We start from the raw sequence: 21093 nt of genomic DNA, 5'->3' as shown, positions 1-21093 counted from the left end.
TAAAAGTCTCAATATAGAGCTCTAATAATTTTATAGTTGAGTAACGGTCAATGTGTCATCTATTTGTGGAGTCCAACAGGGGGGTGCAGGGGGGGGGGGGTCAGGACCACTGGGCTGGAGATCTACACAAAAACAACAAGCGCTCATCAGAGCATGTTCATACTAAATAACATTGTTTTTATTTTTTACGGTATTTAAAACACATTTTCCATGAAAATAAATCACCATAAAAAAATAAAATTATTTTCATCTCGAAATACAAGAAGACAATACATGCTAGAGAATGTGTAAATCAGAAGTAAATTTGTTGAGAACAATTACAATTTTTTGAACTTACTAATGAGATGATGAGGGGAGGGGGTGGACAAGCAGGGTGGGTTCTAAAGATCAGATCTTTTGTGGACGTTCTTGATGAACCCTTGCAACAAACCCCACAAGGCTGGATGAACCCATGAACCAAACCCTGTCAGGGATGAGTGAACCCCTGTACCACGTGACCGAGCCGGCCATTACTGTATGAACATTGCCTAACTAAAGACTTGCGTGCAGGTTTCAAAATACTCCAAGTTTCGGTGCTTCAGTCAACATCGCACCAAGTGCGCGTGAAAAAATAACTAACAGCGTTTACTTGTAGGCCAACAAGTGGCAAACGGAAGTAGATCTAGATGAAGTGGTAAATAAATGTACAGAAGCAAGACAGTGAGAACGTGAGAAAACTTCAAGATGGACAGAAGACGAAACATGACCATTGTCGCCATGCCGGACCGGAAGAGGACCTTGGTGGCATTCGACAGAAGACGGAACATGACCTTGGCGGCCTACAACAGGTCAGTGGCGAACAGAGGCGTAGCTAGGGGAGGTCGGGTCGAGTGGCAACCCGGGCGCCGACCCTAAGAGACGCCATATATATAGGATAGAGAAAACAGGGCTGTATTACTATTTTTTACTATTTAAGAAAATAGACTTATTTAACTGTATTCTTCATAAAAACGTTTTTGGGAAAGTCGGAAGATGGCTTTTTCGGTAACATTTATAAAATGCAATCGTATGGATTAAAACATTTCTGTGACAATCAAATGCAGAGAGTGTGTTTGTAATAGCGCAAAAAACAGCAATGTTTAATTGATTTGAATGTCACGCATACAAAAGTACCGCCTTCTATGGTAGGCCTACCGCTTCCAGAGACGACTAATCCCTGCCTACCCTCCCCCCTAAGGTATTGCCTATATTGCCAAAACCACGGACTACTCCTTGCCTTCCCCCCACCCCCAACCTAAGGTACCGCCTCTAATTCCAGAGACCCGGACTACTCCCTCCCCCCTAGGGTATTGCCTGTGCCCCCCACCCTAAGGTACCGCCTTTAATTCCAGAGACGACTAATCCCTGCCTACCCTCCCCCCCCTAAGGTATTGCCTATATTGCCTAAACCACGGACTACTCCTTGCCTTCCCCCCCACCAGCCCTAAAGTACCGCCTCCAATTTCAGAGACCCGGACTACTCCCTGCCCCCCCCCTAGGGTATTGCCTGTGCCCCCCCCCCCCACCCAAAGGTACCGCCTCTAATTCCAGAGACACGGACTTCTCCCTGCCCCCCCCCTAGGGTATTGCCTGTGCCCCCACCCTAAGGTACCGCCTCCAATTCCAGAGACACGGACTTCGACCTGCCCCGGGACAGCCACACAGACCTGATCCTGCCGGCCATTGTGCAGAAGACCACTAGAACGGTGGCCGTACTGAAGAAGCGGGCCGTCCCTCTGCCACCTATTGGCCGCGCCTCTGACAAGGGAGAGGCCAAGAAGAACATCCTGATGCAGATGACGTCACTGGTCAAGACGTCCAGCTCGGATTCCGACCTCAGCTACCAGGTGTTCAAACCCCAAGGCTCACTGCTGATTGGTCAGTTGACAGTTGTATGGTCGCTGCTGATTGGTCAGTTGACAGTTGTACGGTCGCTGCTGATTGGTCAGTTGACAGTTGTACGGTCGCTGCTGATTGGTCAGTTGACATTTGTACGGTCACGGCTGATTTGTCAGTTGTAATCAGAACAAGAGTTTTTACCACGTTTTCTTTAACTTGCTTTCGTCTCTGTCTTTCCAATCAAATCTTGCGATCGAAATTTCTGGCACTTCCCAGTTAGCTAGCGCGCTGAAATTTTCAGGGAAGCTTTGTTTTGGATGACAATAGAATATTCAATTGTTATTATTACTAAATTGATCCATGGAAATATTTTATTGAGCATTTTAGACCGCTATATAATCTATATATATATAAATCTCCTCTGCGAGCCGTTAGAAAACAAGCTGCAAGCGCTTCCTTACAGTCCCCTCTCTTTCTCTCTATCTCTATCACTATCACTACCACCCTACCCCACCCCCACATGGTCTGCTGAGCTGCTGAGCTGTGGTCACGTTAATGTTTACAAACCGTACAGCCAGGTTTAGTGACGGCTATTAGGGGCAGATAATTAAGTTTGAACCGACTTTAAACTTACAGGAGGTAACTAAGAGGAGGCTGCTTTTACGGGGGGGGGGGGGGGGTCGGGGTTAGGGGAAAGGAGGGGGGTTAGTGTTTTAAAGCAAATATTTTCAGTGGCAGCATTGGTACTGTCGAATTCACAAATTATGAATTACTGAAAGTAGAAAATAAATCAACTAAATAGCGGCGTATGATACGCCGCGGGTCGGCTCGTTGTAGTAAAAACGTGGGGAAAAAGGGACATAACCCAGTAACTGTAATTTGTGTACAAACAACCGTAACAACTGGTGGCCTGTATGGGGGAGACGATATGGTCGAGTGGTTGGGCACACGATTGCTATCCCACTTGACACGGGTTCAAATCTATGTGTTCTAGTCAGTAACGTATTCACACAACGTGTTTTTTACGAGTTGTCTTTTTACGAGTTGTCTTCGTTTACCCAAAAAATAGTGAAAAGATAAAATCGATAGCAAGATTTTAATGCAAACAAACAGACAAAGACTAAAAAGTAGAAAATAATAATCATTAAAAAAGTTAAAAAAAAAACACGTTTTCTGATTGAACTAAAAAGTAGAAAATAAATGCTATACATCACAATAATGCAAGCGATCACTCTACTATAAGCGATCAAAAACGTGGGGCGCCGTGATTTTCTTACAGTTTCTATTACTGTTGACTCTCTACAAGCTCCCTAATAAAAGTCAATAGTATTATCTAATCAATAGTAATATAACTTTTACTTCGGCACCCCACGTTTTTCATCGCTTATAGTAGAGTGATCGCTTGCGTTATCGTGATGTATAGCATTTATTTTCTACTTTTTAGTTCAATCAGAAAACGTGGGTTTTTAAAAACTTTTAAAATGATTATTATTTAAGTAAAATACTCTAGACATTTCCTTCATTCATTCACGCATTTAAAACTGGTTGCTTTATTCCCCAGATCCTAAGAATATTCCAGATAGCATGATCTGCCCCGATACCCTGAGCCTTAGAGACATCAGTGACTTTAAGGCGCCGCCTATGGAGATCTTGAAGCGTAAGAAAACAGTGGAGCCCCACTATAAACTCATGCTAAAGAAAAGTTTAAAAGACGAACAGCGACGACTCCAGAATTTCAAAAAGGTTAGCAAAGAGTTGGATTTTTTAACACGCATCACAAAATGGATTGTCTAAAGTACCAATCCTGGATCGAATTTTATTTTTTATAATAGTTGGTTAATTCAAGTAGTAAGTAAAAAAAAACGTCTTTAAAGAAAAAAAAACAACTATTTAGTTAAATGTAATTGTGGAGCTGAAGAAACAAAAAAAATAGAAATTAACTTAAAAGCTTTGATTAAGTCGTGTGTACAATTTTAAAAATAAAAACAGTTTCGATTAAAAATGTTATTGCAGTTTAAAGCCGCGCAGTTAGAAATGGAAGATTACATCATGAAGAAAACAGGCAAAGAGCGGCACAAACTGCTTGTCCGCAGGAAGCAGCTACTGGTCAAGAGCCACCCCCAGGGGGAGGAGAGGAATGTGATCGAGCTGGAGAGGACCTATACCCCGGAAGTTTTCCCAGATAGCGCGTTCTTCGAGTGCTCCAAATATCTCAAGTACCAGAAGGACGGTATCACAGTCTCACTCACCAGACGGGAGAGAGGATATGACGTCAAACCAGAGTGGGTTGGCTGCCCGGATGTCACTGAAATAGCAAAATCAAAAGGCAAAACGGAATCCAAGGACACGGTTCAGTTGAAGCGATCACACGTTCAGACAGCAGTGGGACCCGTGGTTCTAAACGATGCCGGGCAGTTTGTCCCCGAGGTACCGGTCCTGGGGATCGTGGGGACAACAGTCAAAAGTTTCTTTAAGAACAAATACGGGCAGATGTATAACTACGATGAAATGTCACGTGGTAGGGACTACGACATTGACAGACTAACTCCCTTAAGTCCGTGGGCTGGTCGGTCAAGGTCGTTTAAAATGTCCAACCAATCACTGGAGACTGATTCCAGCGACGATGATGATCAAAGGTCATCGAGGGTCGCCCTGCAGTTCGGTGAGACTGTGCTGGCATGGTCTAAAGACAAGAACCGCAGGAACCAGAGCATTATGGTGGAGGTGGGCTGCTCGGCTGAGTTCGGCATGAAGGCCGTGGGTTCTATATCCATGACCAACATCGGCACCACCGCCATCTACTTCAACTGGTTCAGAGAGGAACGGAAGGAGTCGTTTAACATGGAGAAAGACCACGAGGTCGGCAGGTTTATTTTCGACTGCTGGGGCGGGGTCATCCTACCCGACGAGAAGTTTCGAATCCCGTTCATGTACAAGGCCTTCAACAAAGGATTCTACTACGAGGACTGGCGGCTGGTTACAAACCCGGTTCTAGAAAACGGCGGGAAAATCATCCTCCGGCTGTCCGGCTACACACGGCACTACGACCCGTACGTTCTGGCCAAGATCAAGATAGAAGAGGCGGTGAAGGTTCGAGAAGCTCCGACCATAGTCAAGCAGATCGTGGACAACCTGATCCAACACCTGCCGCTGAAGGAAGGCCCGCTGAAGGACACGAGGTTTCTCTTGTGCTACAAAGGCAAAGATTTGTTCCACCTCCTCAACCCTGGCCTGCACTACAACACCGCCGCCGTGTACCGACTGTCGAAAATTCTAGAAATCGTCCAGTCCATGGACGGCAAGGGGGATAACGTGTCCGACTACGGTATGTCGTCCGATTACTTTGAAAGCGATTACGAGTCTTTACACGACACGGGCAGTGTTGCGGAGTCCGACTTTAAACCAGAACAAGCGGAGGATTCCATCAGTTACAAAGAAAGAAGTAGTGGCAGAAATTCTCAATCCGATTCTTCCCCCGGCGGCAGCCATCTATGGCGACGGTCTCTGCCGTCGGAGACTCCCCTCCTCCTCCTGTACAAGAAAATCGACCCCGACCAGAAGAGCTTGAAAGTCTTGCCGCTAGAGAGCCCGCCTCACTCGCCCGAGGACATCTCCGTGACCGGCACGACGGTCAGCGAGAAGCCGGACAAAAAGGCCAGCATCATTCCACGCAAGGAGAGCTCCAGCATCTCATCAGGCGTCGACCAGCGCCGCGCCAGTATGCACGCTAGTAAATTCCTCGACGTGCCGGAAACGGAGGAGAAACCCCAGCCGAAAATACACCGGAAAGTTTTCGCCCGAGCGCCCATGAATTTGGTGAACACGGATTTCACAGTGGACGCGCTGAGGGAGGAAATTTTGATCGGGATCATCAGCACCACGGAGCAGGATCTTATATTTAATGCCCTCTCTAATGAGGTCTCAAGCTTGATGTTCAGGTAGGTCCAGACTGGCAAGTTTCTCAAACCATGTTCAGGTAGGTCCAGACTGGCAAGTTTCTCATGTTCAAATAAATGTTCAGGGAGGTCCAGACTGCAAGTTTCTCAAACCATGTTCAGGGAGGTCCAGACTGCAAGTTTCTCAAACCATGTTCAGGTAGGTCCAGACTGCAAGTTTCTCAAACCATGTTCAGGGAGGTCCAGACTGCAAGTTTCTCAAACCATGTTCAGGTAGGTCCAGACTGGCAAGTTTCTCAAACCATGTTCAGGTAGGTCCAGACTGCAAGTTTCTCAAACCATGTTCAGGGAGGTCCAGACTGCAAGTTTCTCAAACCATGTTCAGGTAGGTCCAGACTGCAAGTTTCTCAAACCATGTTCAGGTAGGTCCAGACTGGCAAGTTTCTCAAACCATGTTCAGGTAGGTCTAGACTGGCAAGTTCCTCAAACCATGTTCAGGTAGGTCCAGACTGCAAGTTTCTCAAACCATGTTCAGGTAGGTCCAGACTGGCAAGTTTCTCAAACCATGTTCAGGTAGGTCCAGACTGGCAAGTTTCTCAAACCATGTTCAGGTAGGTCCAGACTGGCAAGTTTCTCAAACCATGTTCAGGTAGGTCCGGACTGGCAAGTTTCTCAAACCATGTTCAGGTAGGTCCAGACTGCAAGTTTCTCAAACCATGTTCAGGTAGGTCCAGACTGGCAAGTTTCTCAAACCATGTTCAGGTAGGTCCAGACTGGCAAGTTTCTCAAACCATGTTCAGGTAGGTCCAGACTGCAAGTTTCTCAAACCATGTTCAGGTAGGTCCAGACTGGCAAGTCTCTCATGTTCAAATAAATGTTCAGGGAGGTCCAGACTGGCAAGTTTCTCAAACCATGTTTAGGTAGGTCCAGACTGGCAAGTTTCTTAAGTTCAAATAAATGTTCAGGTAGGTCCAGACTGGCGAGTTTCTTAAGTTCAAATAAATGTTCAGGTAGGTCCAGACTGGCAAGTTTCTTAAGTTCAAATAAATGTTCAGGTAGGTCCAGACTGGCAAGTTTCTCATGTTCAAATAAATGTTCAGGTAGGTCCAGGCTGGCAAGTTTCTCATGTTCAAATAAATGTTCAGGGAGGTCCAGGTTCATCTGTTACGCACTGGTTGAAAGTGGGTTGTCCACAGCCATCACGGTGTCTCTACAGCCAACCGTCTGGCACATAGGCTTTGTCTGCTGGCTTATTGTTGGAAGCTGCTTAGGTCATCTCCACATTTCCACACATCCACATTGCCACACATCCACATCTTCAGATCTCTATAGGTTTTAGGTTATACACAACATTCTGTGATGTGACTATTTTTCCAGATGACCTAACCATCGGGTCTTCCTTTTCATGTTGCTGACGCTATTATAGGTTGATATTGTATTCATCACCTGATTGGTTCAAATTTACTCTTGTCCTATGTCAAAACTTTGTCATACCCTTGAAATGAGCTAATCTTATGTTTTGACCTTGACCTTGATGTCGGCAGGAAAGATGAACCTATATCCATCAACTGGAAACTGATGGTCAGTCGAACTCTGATGTGTACACTGTTGGACTCGTTCTCGGACTTTGATGTCAAATTACAGGTGGGTCATCATGTTTTAAAGGTCGATACATTACAGGTGGGTCATCATGGTGTGAAGGTCGATACATTACAGGTGGGTCATCATGGTGTGAAGGTCGATACATTACAGGTGGGTCATCATGGTGTGAAGGTCGATACATTACAGGTGGGTCATCATGGTGTGAAGGCCGATACATTACAGGTGGGTCATCACGTTGTGCATAAAGGCCAATACATTACAGGTGAGTCATTATGGTGTGCGTGAAGGCCGATACATTACAGGTGGGTCATCATGTTTTAAAGGTCTATACATTACAGGTGGGTCATCATGGTGTGCATGTAGGCCGATACATTACAGGTGGGTCATCATGGTGTGAAGGTCGATACATTACAGGTGGGTCATCATGGTGTGCATGTAGGCCGATACATTACAGGTGGGTCATCATGGTGTGAAGGTCTATACATTACAGGTGGGTCATCATGGTGTGCATGTAGGCCGATACATTACAGGTGGGTCATCATGGTGTGAAGGTCGATACATTACAGGTGGGTCATCATGGTGTGCATGTAGGCCGATACATTACAGGTGGGTCATCATGGTGTGCATGTAGGCCGATACATTACAGGTGGGTCATCATGGTGTGAAGGTCGATACATTACAGGTGGGTCATCATGGTGTGCATGAAGGCCGATACATTACAGATGGGTCATCATGGTGTGCATGAAGGCCCATACATTACAGGTGGGTCATCATGGTGTGAAGGTCGATACATTACATGTGGGTCATCATGGTGTACGTGAAGGCCGATACATTACAGGTGGGTCATCATGTTTTAGGGCCGATACATTACAGGTGTGTCATCATGGTGTGCATGAAGGCCGATACATTACAGGTAGGTCATCATGGTTTGAAGGCCGATACATTACAGGTGTGTCGTCATGGTGTGCATGAAGGCCGATACATTACAGGTGGGTCATTATGGTTTGAAGGCCGATACATTACAGGTGGGTCATCATGGTGTGCATGAAGGCCGATACATTACAGGTAGGTCATCATGGTTTGAAGGCCGATACATTACAGGTGTGTCGTCATGGTGTGCATGAAGGCCGATACATTAAAGGTGGGTCATTATGGTTTGAAGGCCGATACATTACAGGTGGGTCATCATGGTGTGCATGAAGGCCGATACATCACAGACAGGTCATTATGTTGACATTAGCATTTAATGTCAGATCTGCCCAACCACAGGGAAGAAATATTGAGTTTGACAGTTGGTTTCTTAATCGTTGTAGGAGCAATGTTGCCTAGGAGAAACACACGCAGATGCTTTTCCCGACAACTTAACGCACAAAAAGTCAATGGCGATTATATCTGACAGTAACGTCATATGGACAGTGGCACAATTCGGGGCCAAATTGTATCGCAAATCTAAAGAGAAGTCTGATAATAGACAAAATTGGTAGGCCTATATGTGGGCACTGTTGTCTCTCTAGTCATGTGGGCACTGTTGTCTCTCTAGTCATGTGGGCACTGTTGTCTCTCTAGTCATGTGGGCACTGTTGTCTCTCTAGTCATGTGGGCACTGTTGTCTCTCTAGTCATGTGGGCACTGTTGTCTCTCTAGTCATGTGTGCACTGTTGTCTCTCTAGTCGCTCATGTGGGCACTGTTGTCTCTCTAGTCTCTCATCTGGGCACTGTTGTCTCTCTAGTCTCTCATGTGGGCACTGTTGTCTCTCTAGTCATGTGGGCACTGTTGTCTCTCTAGTCTCTCATGTGGGCACTGTTGTCTCTCATGTGGGCACTGTTGTCTCTCTAGTTATGTGGGCACTGGTGTCTCTCTAGTCGTGTGGGCACTGGTGTCTCTCATGTGGGCACTGTTGTCTCTCATGTGGGCACTGTTGTCTCTCTAGTCTCTCATGTGGGCACTGTTGTCTCTCTAGTCATGTGGGCACTGTTGTCTCTCATCTGGGCACTGTTGTCTCTCTAGTCTCTCATGTGGGCACTGTTGTCTCTCTAGTCATGTGGGCACTGTTGTCTCTCTAGTCTCTCATGTGGGCACTGTTGTCTCTCATGTGGGCACTGTTGTCTCTCTAGTCGTGTGGGCACTGTTGTCTCTCATGTGGGCACTGTTGTCTCTCATGTGGGCACTGTTGTCTCTCTAGTCATGTGGGCACTGTTGTCTCTCTAGTCATGTGGGCACTGTTGTCTCTCATGTGGGCACTGTTGTCTCTCTAGTCATATGGGCACTGTTGTCTCTCTAGTCATGTGGGCACTGTTGTCTCTCTAGTCTCTTATGTGGCCACTGTTGTCTCTCATGTGGGCACTGTTGTCTCTCTAGTCGTGTGGGCACTGTTGTCTCTCTAGTCATGTGGGCACTGTTGTCTCTCTAGTCGTGTGGGCACTGTTGTCTCTCTAGTCATGTGGACACTGTTGTCTCTCTAGTCATGTGGGCACTGTTGTCTCTCATGTGGGCACTGTTGTCTCTCTAGTCATGTGGGCACTGTTGTCTCTCTAGTCATGTGGGCACTGTTGTCTCTCTAGTCATGTGGGCACTGTTGTCTCTCTAGTCTCTCATGTGGGCACTGTTGTCTCTCTAGTCGTGTGGGCACTGTTGTCTCTCTAGTCATGTGGGCACTGTTGTCTCTCTAGTCATGTGGGCACTGTTGTCTCTCTAGTCATGTGGGCACTGTTGTCTCTCTAGTCATGTGGGCACTGTTGTCTCTCTAGTCATGTGGGCACTGTTGTCTCTCTAGTCATGTGGGCACTGTTGTCTCTATAGTCTCTCATGTGGGAACTGGTGTCTCTCTAGTCATGTGGGCACTGTTGTCTCTCTAGTCATGCGGCCACTGTTGTCTCTCTAGTCATGTGGGCACTGTTGTCTCTCTAGTCATGTGGGCACTGTTGTCTCTCTAGTCATGTGGGCACTGTTGTCTCTCTAGTCATGTGGGCACTGTTGTCTCTCTAGTCATGTGTGCACTGTTGTCTCTATAGTCTCTCATGTGGGCACTGTTGTCTCTCATGTGGGCACTGTTGTCTCTCTAGTTATGTGGGCACTGTTGTCTCTCTAGTCGTGTGGGCACTGGTGTCTCTCATGTGGGCACTGTTGTCTCTCATGTGGGCACTGTTGTCTCTCTAGTCATGTGGGCACTATTGTCTCTCTAGTCATGTGGGCACTGTTGTCTCTCTAGTCATATGGGCACTGTTGTCTCTCTAGTCGTGTGGGCACTGTTGTCTCTCTAGTCTCTTATGTGGCCACTGTTGTCTCTCATGTGGGCACTGTTGTCTCTCTAGTCGTGTGGGCACTGTTGTCTCTCTAGTCATGTGGGCACTGTTGTCTCTCTAGTCGTGTGGGCACTGTTGTCTCTCTAGTCATGTGGGCACTGTTGTCTCTCTAGTCATGTGGGCACTGTTGTCTCTCATGTGGGCACTGTTGTCTCTCTAGTCGTGTGGGCACTGTTGTCTCTCTAGTCATGTGGGCACTGTTGTCTCTCTAGTCTCTTATGTGGCCACTGTTGTCTCTCATGTGGGCACTGTTGTCTCTCTAGTCGTGTGGGCACTGTTGTCTCTCATGTGGGCACTGTTGTCTCTCTAGTCATATGGGCACTGTTGTCTCTCTAGTCGTGTGGGCACTGTTGTCTCTCATGTGGGCACTGTTGTCTCTCTAGGCATGTGGGCACTGTTGTCTCTCTAGTCTCTCATGTGGGCACTGTTGTCTCTCTAGTCATATGGGCACTGTTGTCTCTCTAGTCATATGGGCACTGTTGTCTCTCTAGTCATGTGGGCACTGTTGTCTCTCTAGTCTCTCATGTGGGCACTGTTGTCTCTCTAGTCATGTGGGCACTGTTGTCTCTCATGTGGGCACTGTTGTCTCTCATGTGGGCACTGTTGTCTCTCTAGTCTCTCATGTGGGCACTGTTGTCTCTCTAGTCATGTGGGCACTGTTGTCTCTCTAGTCATGTAGGCACTGTTGTCTCTCTAGTCGTGTGGGCACTGTTGTCTCTCTAGTCATATGGGCACTGTTGTCTCTCTAGTCGTGTGGGCACTGTTGTCTCTCTAGTCTCTCATGTGGGCACTGTTGTCTCTCATGTGGGCACTGTTGTCTCTCTAGTCGTGTGGGCACTGTTGTCTCTCTAGTCTCTCATGTGGGCACTGTTGTCTCTCATGTGGGCACTGTTGTCTCTCTAGTCGTGTGGGCACTGTTGTCTCTCTAGTCTCTCATGTGGGCACTGTTGTCTCTCATGTGGGCACTGTTGTCTCTCATGTGGGCACTGTTGTCTCTCTAGTCATATGGGCACTGTTGTCTCTCATGTGGGCACTGTTGTCTCTCTAGTCATATGAGCACTGTTGTCTCTCTAGTCGTGTGGGCACTGTTGTCTCTCTAGTCATGTGGGCACTGTTGTCTCTCTAGTAATGTGGGCACTGTTGTCTCTCTAGTCATGTGGGCACTGTTGTCTCTCTAGTTATGTGGGCACTGTTGTCTCTCTAGTCGTGTGGGCACTGTTGTCTCTCTAGTCATGTGGGCACTGTTGTCTCTCTAGTCGTGTGGGCACTGTTGTCTCTCTAGTCTCTCATGTGGGCACTGTTGTCTCTCTAGTCGTGTGGGCACTGTTGTCTCTCATGTGGGCACTGTTGTCTCTCTAGTCGTGTGGGCACTGTTGTCTCTCTAGTCATGTGGGCACTGTTGTCTCTCTAGTCATGTGGGCACTGTTGTCTCTCTAGTCGTGTGGGCACTGTTGTCTCTCATGTGGGCACTGTTGTCTCTCTAGTCGTGTGGGCACTGTTGTCTCTCATGTGGGCACTGTTGTCTCTCTAGTCTCTCATGTGGGCACTGTTGTCTCTCTAGTCGTGTGGGCACTGTTGTCTCTCATGTGGGCACTGTTGTCTCTCTAGTCGTGTGGGCACTGTTGTCTCTCTAGTCATGTGGGCACTGTTGTCTCTCTAGTTATGTGGGCACTGTTGTCTCTCTAGTCATGTGGGCACTGTTGTCTCTCTAGTCATGTGGGCACTGTTGTCTCTCTAGTCATGTGGGCACTGTTGTCTCTCTAGTCATGTGGGCACTGTTGTCTCTCATGTGGGCACTGTTGTCTCTCATGTGGGCACTGTTGTCTCTCTAGTCTCTCATGTGGGCACTGTTGTCTCTCTAGTCATGTGGGCACTGTTGTCTCTCATCTGGGCACTGTTGTCTCTCTAGTCTCTCATGTGGGCACTGTTGTCTCTCTAGTCATGTGGGCACTGTTGTCTCTCTAGTCTCTCATGTGGGCACTGTTGTCTCTCATGTGGGCACTGTTGTCTCTCTAGTCGTGTGGGCACTGTTGTCTCTCATGTGGGCACTGTTGTCTCTCATGTGGGCACTGTTGTCTCTCTAGTCATGTGGGCACTGTTGTCTCTCTAGTCATGTGGGCACTGTTGTCTCTCATGTGGGCACTGTTGTCTCTCTAGTCATATGGGCACTGTTGTCTCTCTAGTCATGTGGGCACTGTTGTCTCTCTAGTCTCTTATGTGGCCACTGTTGTCTCTCATGTGGGCACTGTTGTCTCTCTAGTCGTGTGGGCACTGTTGTCTCTCTAGTCATGTGGGCACTGTTGTCTCTCTATTCGTGTGGGCACTGTTGTCTCTCTAGTCATGTGGACACTGTTGTCTCTCTAGTCATGTGGGCACTGTTGTCTCTCATGTGGGCACTGTTGTCTCTCTAGTCATGTGGGCACTGTTGTCTCTCTAGTCATGTGGGCACTGTTGTCTCTCTAGTCATGTGGGCACTGTTGTCTCTCTAGTCTCTCATGTGGGCACTGTTGTCTCTCTAGTCGTGTGGGCACTGTTGTCTCTCTAGTCATGTGGGCACTGTTGTCTCTCTAGTCATGTGGGCACTGTTGTCTCTCTAGTCATGTGGGCACTGTTGTCTCTCTAGTCATGTGGGCACTGTTGTCTCTCTAGTCATGTGGGCACTGTTGTCTCTCTAGTCATGTGGGCACTGTTGTCTCTCTAGTCTCTCATGTGGGAACTGGTGTCTCTCTAGTCATGTGGGCACTGTTGTCTCTCTAGTCATGCGGCCACTGTTGTCTCTCTAGTCATGTGGGCACTGTTGTCTCTCTAGTCATGTGGGCACTGTTGTCTCTCTAGTCATGTGGGCACTGTTGTCTCTCTAGTCATGTGGGCACTGTTGTCTCTCTAGTCATGTGGGCACTGTTGTCTCTCTAGTCTCTCATGTGGGCACTGTTGTCTCTCTAGTCGTGTGGGCACTGTTGTCTCTCTAGTCATGTGGGCACTGTTGTCTCTCTAGTCGTGTGGGCACTGGTGTCTCTCATGTGGGCACTGTTGTCTCTCATGTGGGCACTGTTGTCTCTCTAGTCATGTGGGCACTGTTGTCTCTCTAGTCATGTGGGCACTGTTGTCTCTCTAGTCATATGGGCACTGTTGTCTCTCTAGTCGTGTGGGCACTGTTGTCTCTCTAGTCTCTTATGTGGCCACTGTTGTCTCTCATGTGGGCACTGTTGTCTCTCTAGTCGTGTGGGCACTGTTGTCTCTCTAGTCATGTGGGCACTGTTGTCTCTCTAGTCGTGTGGGCACTGTTGTCTCTCTAGTCATGTGGGCACTGTTGTCTCTCTAGTCATGTGGGCACTGTTGTCTCTCATGTGGGCACTGTTGTCTCTCTAGTCGTGTGGGCACTGTTGTCTCTCTAGTCATGTGGGCACTGTTGTCTCTCTAGTCTCTTATGTGGCCACTGTTGTCTCTCATGTGGGCACTGTTGTCTCTCTAGTCGTGTGGGCACTGTTGTCTCTCATGTGGGCACTGTTGTCTCTCTAGTCATATGGGCACTGTTGTCTCTCTAGTCGTGTGGGCACTGTTGTCTCTCATGTGGGCACTGTTGTCTCTCTAGGCATGTGGGCACTGTTGTCTCTCTAGTCTCTCATGTGGGCACTGTTGTCTCTCTAGTCATATGGGCACTGTTGTCTCTCTAGTCATATGGGTACTGTTGTCTCTCTAGTCATGTGGGCACTGTTGTCTCTCTAGTCTCTCATGTGGGCACTGTTGTCTCTCTAGTCATGTGGGCACTGTTGTCTCTCATGTGGGCACTGTTGTCTCTCATGTGGGCACTGTTGTCTCTCTAGTCTCTCATGTGGGCACTGTTGTCTCTCTAGTCATGTGGGCACTGTTGTCTCTCTAGTCATGTAGGCACTGTTGTCTCTCTAGTCGTGTGGGCACTGTTGTCTCTCTAGTCATATGGGCACTGTTGTCTCTCTAGTCGTGTGGGCACTGTTGTCTCTCTAGTCTCTCATGTGGGCACTGTTGTCTCTCATGTGGGCACTGTTGTCTCTCTAGTCGTGTGGGCACTGTTGTCTCTCTAGTCTCTCATGTGGGCACTGTTGTCTCTCATGTGGGCACTGTTGTCTCTCTAGTCGTGTGGGCACTGTTGTCTCTCTAGTCTCTCATGTGGGCACTGTTGTCTCTCATGTGGGCACTGTTGTCTCTCATGTGGGCACTGTTGTCTCTCTAGTCATATGGGCACTGTTGTCTCTCATGTGGGCACTGTTGTCTCTCTAGTCATATGAGCACTGTTGTCTCTCTAGTCGTGTGGGCACTGTTGTCTCTCTAGTCATGTGGGCACTGTTGTCTCTCTAGTAATGTGGGCACTGTTGTCTCTCTAGTCATGTGGGCACTGTTGTCTCTCTAGTTATGTGGGCACTGTTGTCTCTCTAGTCGTGTGGGCACTGTTGTCTCTCTAGTCATGTGGGCACTGTTGTCTCTCTAGTCGTGTGGGCACTGTTGTCTCTCTAGTCTCTCATGTGGGCACTGTTGTCTCTCTAGTCGTGTGGGCACTGTTGTCTCTCATGTGGGCACTGTTGTCTCTCTAGTCGTGTGGGCACTGTTGTCTCTCTAGTCATGTGGGCACTGTTGTCTCTCTAGTCATGTGGGCACTGTTGTCTCTCTAGTCGTGTGGGCACTGTTGTCTCTCATGTGGGCACTGTTGTCTCTCTAGTCGTGTGGGCACTGTTGTCTCTCATGTGGGCACTGTTGTCTCTCTAGTCTCTCATGTGGGCACTGTTGTCTCTCTAGTCGTGTGGGCACTGTTGTCTCTCATGTGGGCACTGTTGTCTCTCTAGTCGTGTGGGCACTGTTGTCTCTCTAGTCATGTGGGCACTGTTGTCTCTCTAGTTATGTGGGCACTGTTGTCTCTCTAGTCATGTGGGCACTGTTGTCTCTCTAGTCATGTGGGCACTGTTGTCTCTCTAGTCATGTGGGCACTGTTGTCTCTCTAGTCATGTGGGCACTGTTGTCTCTCATGTGGGCACTGTTGTCTCTCTAGTCGTGTGGGCACTGTTGTCTCTCTAGTCTCTCATGTGGGCACTGTTGTCTCTCTAGTCGTGTGGGCACTGTTGTCTCTCTAGTCTCTCATGTGGGCACTGTTGTCTCTCTAGTCGTGTGGGCACTGTTGTCTCTCTAGTCATGTGGGCACTGTTGTCTCTCATGTGGGCACTGTTGTCTCTCATGTGGGCACTGTTGTCTCTCTAGTCATGTGGGCACTGTTGTCTCTCTAGTAATGTGGGCACTGTTGTCTCTCTAGTTATGTGGGCACTGTTGTCTCTCGTTCGGGCACTGTTGTCTTTATTTATTTCTGACCCACATTATGATGGTTGACTTGTCAATTTCAGGCGAGTTCTGACAAGTCAGTGTCAAGAAGGAAGTCCTAGAACTACCCTAGGGTACACCAGGTAGGTTTTATTATAGGCTCACGAGGTAGGTTTAACCATAGGCTCAACCAGGTAGGTTTAACCATAGGCTCAACCAGGTAGGTTTAACCAAAGGCTCAACCAGGTAGGTTTAACCATAGGCTCACGAGGTGGGTTCATCCATAGGCCCAACCTGGTAGTTTACACTATAAGCTTAACCTGGTAATTTAACCTTAGATCACACCGTGACTCCCACTTATAGATTGTGATGTGTACATTGCAGGTTTCAAAAGATGTACTACTCTCGCTTGTACACAAAGATGTACAGCCTGCTCGTGGACTACTTCGATACACTAGAAACTCTCTTCACTGAGAAAAAACAAGCACATATCGACTACAGGGAGTTGACATTTAGAAGGTGAGTTTTTAGAGATGACATTTGGTAGGTGAGTTGTTATATATGACATTTAAAAGGTTGGTTGTTAGAGATGACATTTAGACGGTTTGTTGTTAGAGATGACATTTAGACGGTTGGTTAAAGTTGACATTTAGACGTTTTGTTGCTAGAGATGACATTTAGGAAGTGGGTTGCTCTTCTTAGATTACTAATAAAAAAAATTACAGTTAATTACAATTCAAACCAAACTGTGTATAGAAGTCTCCGGCTAAACCAGTGATTACTATGTAATGATGTAAAGGTCTCCAGCTATGTATGTAATGAAGCGTAAGGCTCTAGCCTAAACAGTTTGTATGTAACCAATGGGGAAGCACCAAACCAACAGCACCAAACCAACAACACTAAACCAACAGCCCCCAAACCAACAGCACCAAACCAACAGCCCCCAAACCAACAACACCAAACCAACAGCCCCAAACCAACAGCACCAAACCAACAGCACCAAACTAACAGCACCAAACCAACAGCACCAAACCAACGAAAACCAACAGCACCAAACCAACAGCACCAAACCAACGAAAACCAACAACACCAAACCAACAGCACCAAACCAACAGCACCAAACCAACGAAAACCAACAACACCAAACCAACAGCACCAAACCAACAAAAACCAACAACACCAAACCAACAGCACCAAACCAACAGCACCAAACCAACAGCACCAAACCAACAGCACCAAACCAACAGCACCAAACCAACAGCCCCCAAACCAACAGCACAAAACCAACAGCCCCAAACCAACAGCCCCAAACCAACGAAAACCAACAGCACCAAACCAACAGCACCAAACCAACAGCCCCAAACCAACAGCCCCAAACCAACACCCCAAACCAACAGCATCAAACCAACAGCATCAAACCAACAGCACCAAACCAACAGCCCCAAACCAACAGCCCCAAACCAACAGCATCAAACCAACAGCATCAAACCAACAGCACCAAACCAACAGCACCAAACTAACAGCCCCAAACCAACAGCATCAAACCAACAGCATCAAACCAACAGCACCAAACCAACAGCACCAAACCAACAGCACCAAACCAACAGCACCAAACCAACATCACCAAACCAACATCACCAAACCAACAGCACCAAACCAACAGCAACAAACCAACAGCACCAAACCAACAGCACCAAACCAACAGCCCCCAAACCAACAGCCCCAAACCAACAGCCCCAAACCAACAGCATCAAACCAACAGCATCAAACCAACAGCACCAAACCAACAGCACCAAACTAACAGCCCCAAACCAACAGCATCAAACCAACAGCATCAAACCAACAGCACCAAACCAACAGCACCAAACCAACAGCACCAAACCAACATCACCAAACCAACAGCACCAAACCAACAGCACCAAACCAACAGCACCAAAACCAACAGCCCCAAACCAACGAAAACCAACAGCCCCAAACCAACAGCACCAAACCAACAGCATCAAATCAACAGCACTAAACCAACAGCATCAAACCAACAGCACCAAAACCAACAGCCCCAAACCAACAGCCCCAAACCAACAGCACCAAACCAACAGCACCAAACCAACAGCACTAAACCAACGAAAACCAACAGCCCAAAACCCACAGCACCAAACCAACAGCACCAAACCAACAGCACCAAACCAACGTAAACCAACAGCACCAAACCAACAGCACCAAACCAACAGTGTCAAACCAACAACGAGCAGCTCGTGGCGTCCAATATAAAACAGAGCCTGGTGCGTATAGGGACCAGACCAGTCCTTGGTGTAGACGGCCAGTTGTTAAGTCTGTGGGTCCACTCCCCAGGGTGGATGACGTCCCGATGACCTTGAGGGCCGAGGATCTGCTGGAGATCCCAACGGCTCCGTTCTGGATCAAGGTCGCTTCAAGGTTAGGTAACGTCCAATCGTCCATAGCGGCCCGTCTCAAGAAATTTGAATAGGTAAGTTGGCGACGTGAGGACGTGGTAGTGTGTGTGTGTGTGGGGGGGGGGGGGGGATTGTGGGTTTGTGGATGTGATGTTTGGGGATGTGAGGAGTGTGTGTGTGTGGTGGGGGGTTGGGTTTGTGGATGTGGATGTGAGACATGTTTTACATCTTCCTGAATCCGAAAAACCCAGTTGGTATGTGTGTTTGTTTGACGAAATTTGATATCTAAGTATTTCTGGATTCTCGAAAGCCTTTACAATTTAATATGTTTATATAATATTATCATAAAGGAGCATATATTAAGAATATTGTGTTCCCCTTTGTATTTAGTTATGTACATTTAGAAGAAAATTCTTTTGTTACACAGTTCGAAATCCAACTTTTTAAAAAGCCCAACGAACAAAAATATCAATTCAGCAAAAACTGTGAGCTGTGCGCCAAACGTAAACACAATGGCTTTGTTGTTGTTAGCCTTAATCACGTGACCTGATAAATATAGATTCACCACTGAAATCCAAATGATGCGCATCATACTGCATACAACTCTATAGACACCATATGGAATGTAAATTGTATCCGTACCATATTCTCCACTACAACCCCACTAACATACGTGTATGTGGGCCTGTATGTGGGCAACGTTGTTTCACATAGCCGGTCAAGTTTTGTATGTTTATGACATTGTTATAAATTATTATCTCAATTACTTTAGAAAAAAAGGCCTATCTTAGAATTTTGAAATGTAAATTTATGTTTTTATAAAAAAAATAGAATGTATATATTTTCTACTCTTTACATATGAATTTATGTTTTAATAAAAAAAAACTTTTAAAATATTCACTTGTTGGTTTAGATTTATTTAGTGGGGCTTATTTCTCTAACACACAACATTGTGGGACTATCTTTTGCTGTAATAAATAAGCTGACATTTCTTTCATAAATATGTACCATGGTCTAATCCAGGGGTCTCCAAACTTTTCAGTCCGAGGGCCGCATTAGCTATCAAATTTCAGTTCGGGGGCCAGTTTCTTCCAGGCATGTCTTTGATTTTTCTGGGCAAAGTTCCTCAGCCATCACCAGCAAACGTTTTTTCAGTGGACAAAAAGATCTCCGCGGGCCGGATGAAAGGACCTCGCGGGCCGCATCCGGCCCGCGGGCCGTAGTTTGCAGACCCCTGGTCTAATCGATAATATCGCAGACAAAATATGCCAGTTGTCAAAGAGGTGCTTTTGGGTGATCAATCCATTGTGTAATCAACTAATTGTGTAATCAACCCATTGTGTAATCAACCCATTATGTAATTAATCAACCCATTGTGTAATCAACCCATTGTGTAATCAACCCATTGTGTAATCAACCCATTGTGTAATCAACCCATTGTGTAATTAATCAACCCATTGTGTAATTAATCAACCCATTGTGTAATCAATCCATTGTGTAATCAACACATTGTGTAATCAACCCATTGTGTAAGCAACCCATTGTGTAATCAACCCATTGTGTAATCAACCCATTATGTAATTAACCCATTATGTAATCAACCCATTGTGTAATCAACCCATTGTGTAATCAACCCATCGTGTAATCAACCCATTCTACAATCAACCCATTGTGTTATCAACCCATTGTGTAATCATCCCATTGTGTAATTAATCAACCCATTGTGTAATCAACCCATTGTGTAATCAACCAATTGTGTAATCAACCCATTGTGTAATCAACCCATTGTGTAATCAACCCATTATGTAATCAACCCATTGTGTAATCAACCCATTGTGTAATTAATCAACCCATTGTGTAATCAACCCATTGTGTAATCAACCCATTGTGTAATCAACCCATTGTGTAATCAACCCATTGTGTAATCAACCCATTGTGTAATCAACTCATTATGTAATCAACCCATTGTGTAATCAACCCATTGTGTAATCAACCCATTGTGTAATTAATCAACACATTGTGTAATCAACTCATTATGTAATCAACCCATTGTGTAATCAACCCATTGTGTAATCAACCCATTGTGTAATCAACCCATTGTGTAACCAACCCATTGTGTAACCAACCCATTGTGTAATCAACCCATTGTGTAATTAATCAACCCATTGTGTAATCAACCCATTGTGTAATCAACCCATTGTGTAATTAATCAACCCATTGTGTAATCAACCCATTATGTAATCAACCCATTGTGTAACCAACCCATTGTGTAATCAACCCATTGTGTAATCAACCCAATGTGTAATCAACCCATTGTGTAATCAAGCCATTGTGTAATCAACCCATTATGTAATCAACCCATTGTGTAATCAACCCAATGTGTAATCAACCCATTGTGTAATCAACCCATTGTGTAATCATCCCATTGTGTAATTAATCAAGCCATTGTGTAATCAACCCATTGTGTAATCATCCCATTGTGTAATTAATCAAGCCATTGTGTAATCAACTAATTGTGTAATCAAGCCATTGTGTAATTAACCCATTGTGTAATCAATCCATTGTGTAATCACACCATTGTGTAATCAACCCATTGTGTAATCATCCCATTGTGTAATTAATCAAGCCATTGTGTAATCAACTAATTGTGTAATCAAGCCATTGTGTAATTAACCCATTGTGTAATCAACCCATTGTGTAATTAATCAAGCCATTGTGTAATCAACTAATTGTGTAATCAA

At 46.3% G+C, this 21093-nt stretch overlaps 1 protein-coding gene across 1 annotated transcript; it reads left to right on the top strand.

Annotated features, from left to right (window-relative positions):
- The first annotated feature begins 673 nt into the window (after window positions 1–673).
- On the top strand, window positions 674–19128 carry LOC131936121 (uncharacterized). The gene is made up of 10 exons (XM_059293018.1): window positions 674–827; window positions 1646–1896; window positions 3419–3600; window positions 3871–5795; window positions 7298–7397; window positions 8669–8835; window positions 16025–16084; window positions 16326–16460; window positions 18291–18426; window positions 18780–19128. Exons 1-9 carry the CDS (start codon window positions 724–726, stop codon window positions 18424–18426), a joined length of 3060 nt encoding a protein of 1019 aa, XP_059149001.1. The 5' UTR covers window positions 674–723; the 3' UTR covers window positions 18780–19128.
- Window positions 19129–21093: the final 1965 nt, after the last annotated feature.

The sequence above is a fragment of the Physella acuta genome, unplaced genomic scaffold (assembly GCF_028476545.2).
Source record: "Physella acuta isolate Inbredline_101_S28 unplaced genomic scaffold, ASM2847654v3 ptg000168l, whole genome shotgun sequence".
NCBI lineage: Eukaryota > Metazoa > Mollusca > Gastropoda > Physidae > Physella > Physella acuta.
Note: the sequence above shows the minus strand (reverse complement) of the source record. Positions and strands in the feature narration are given on the sequence as shown.

Coding starts and splice junctions, on each gene's coding strand:
- LOC131936121 (XM_059293018.1), top strand. CDS start 724: ATGGACAGAAGACGAAACATGACCATTGTCGCCATGCCGGACCGGAAG. Junction 828..1,645: donor ACCTTGGCGGCCTACAACAG/GTCAGTGGCGAA, acceptor CTCCAATTCCAG/AGACACGGACTTCGACCTGC. Junction 7,398..8,668: donor ACTTTGATGTCAAATTACAG/GTGGGTCATCAT, acceptor TAATCGTTGTAG/GAGCAATGTTGCCTAGGAGA.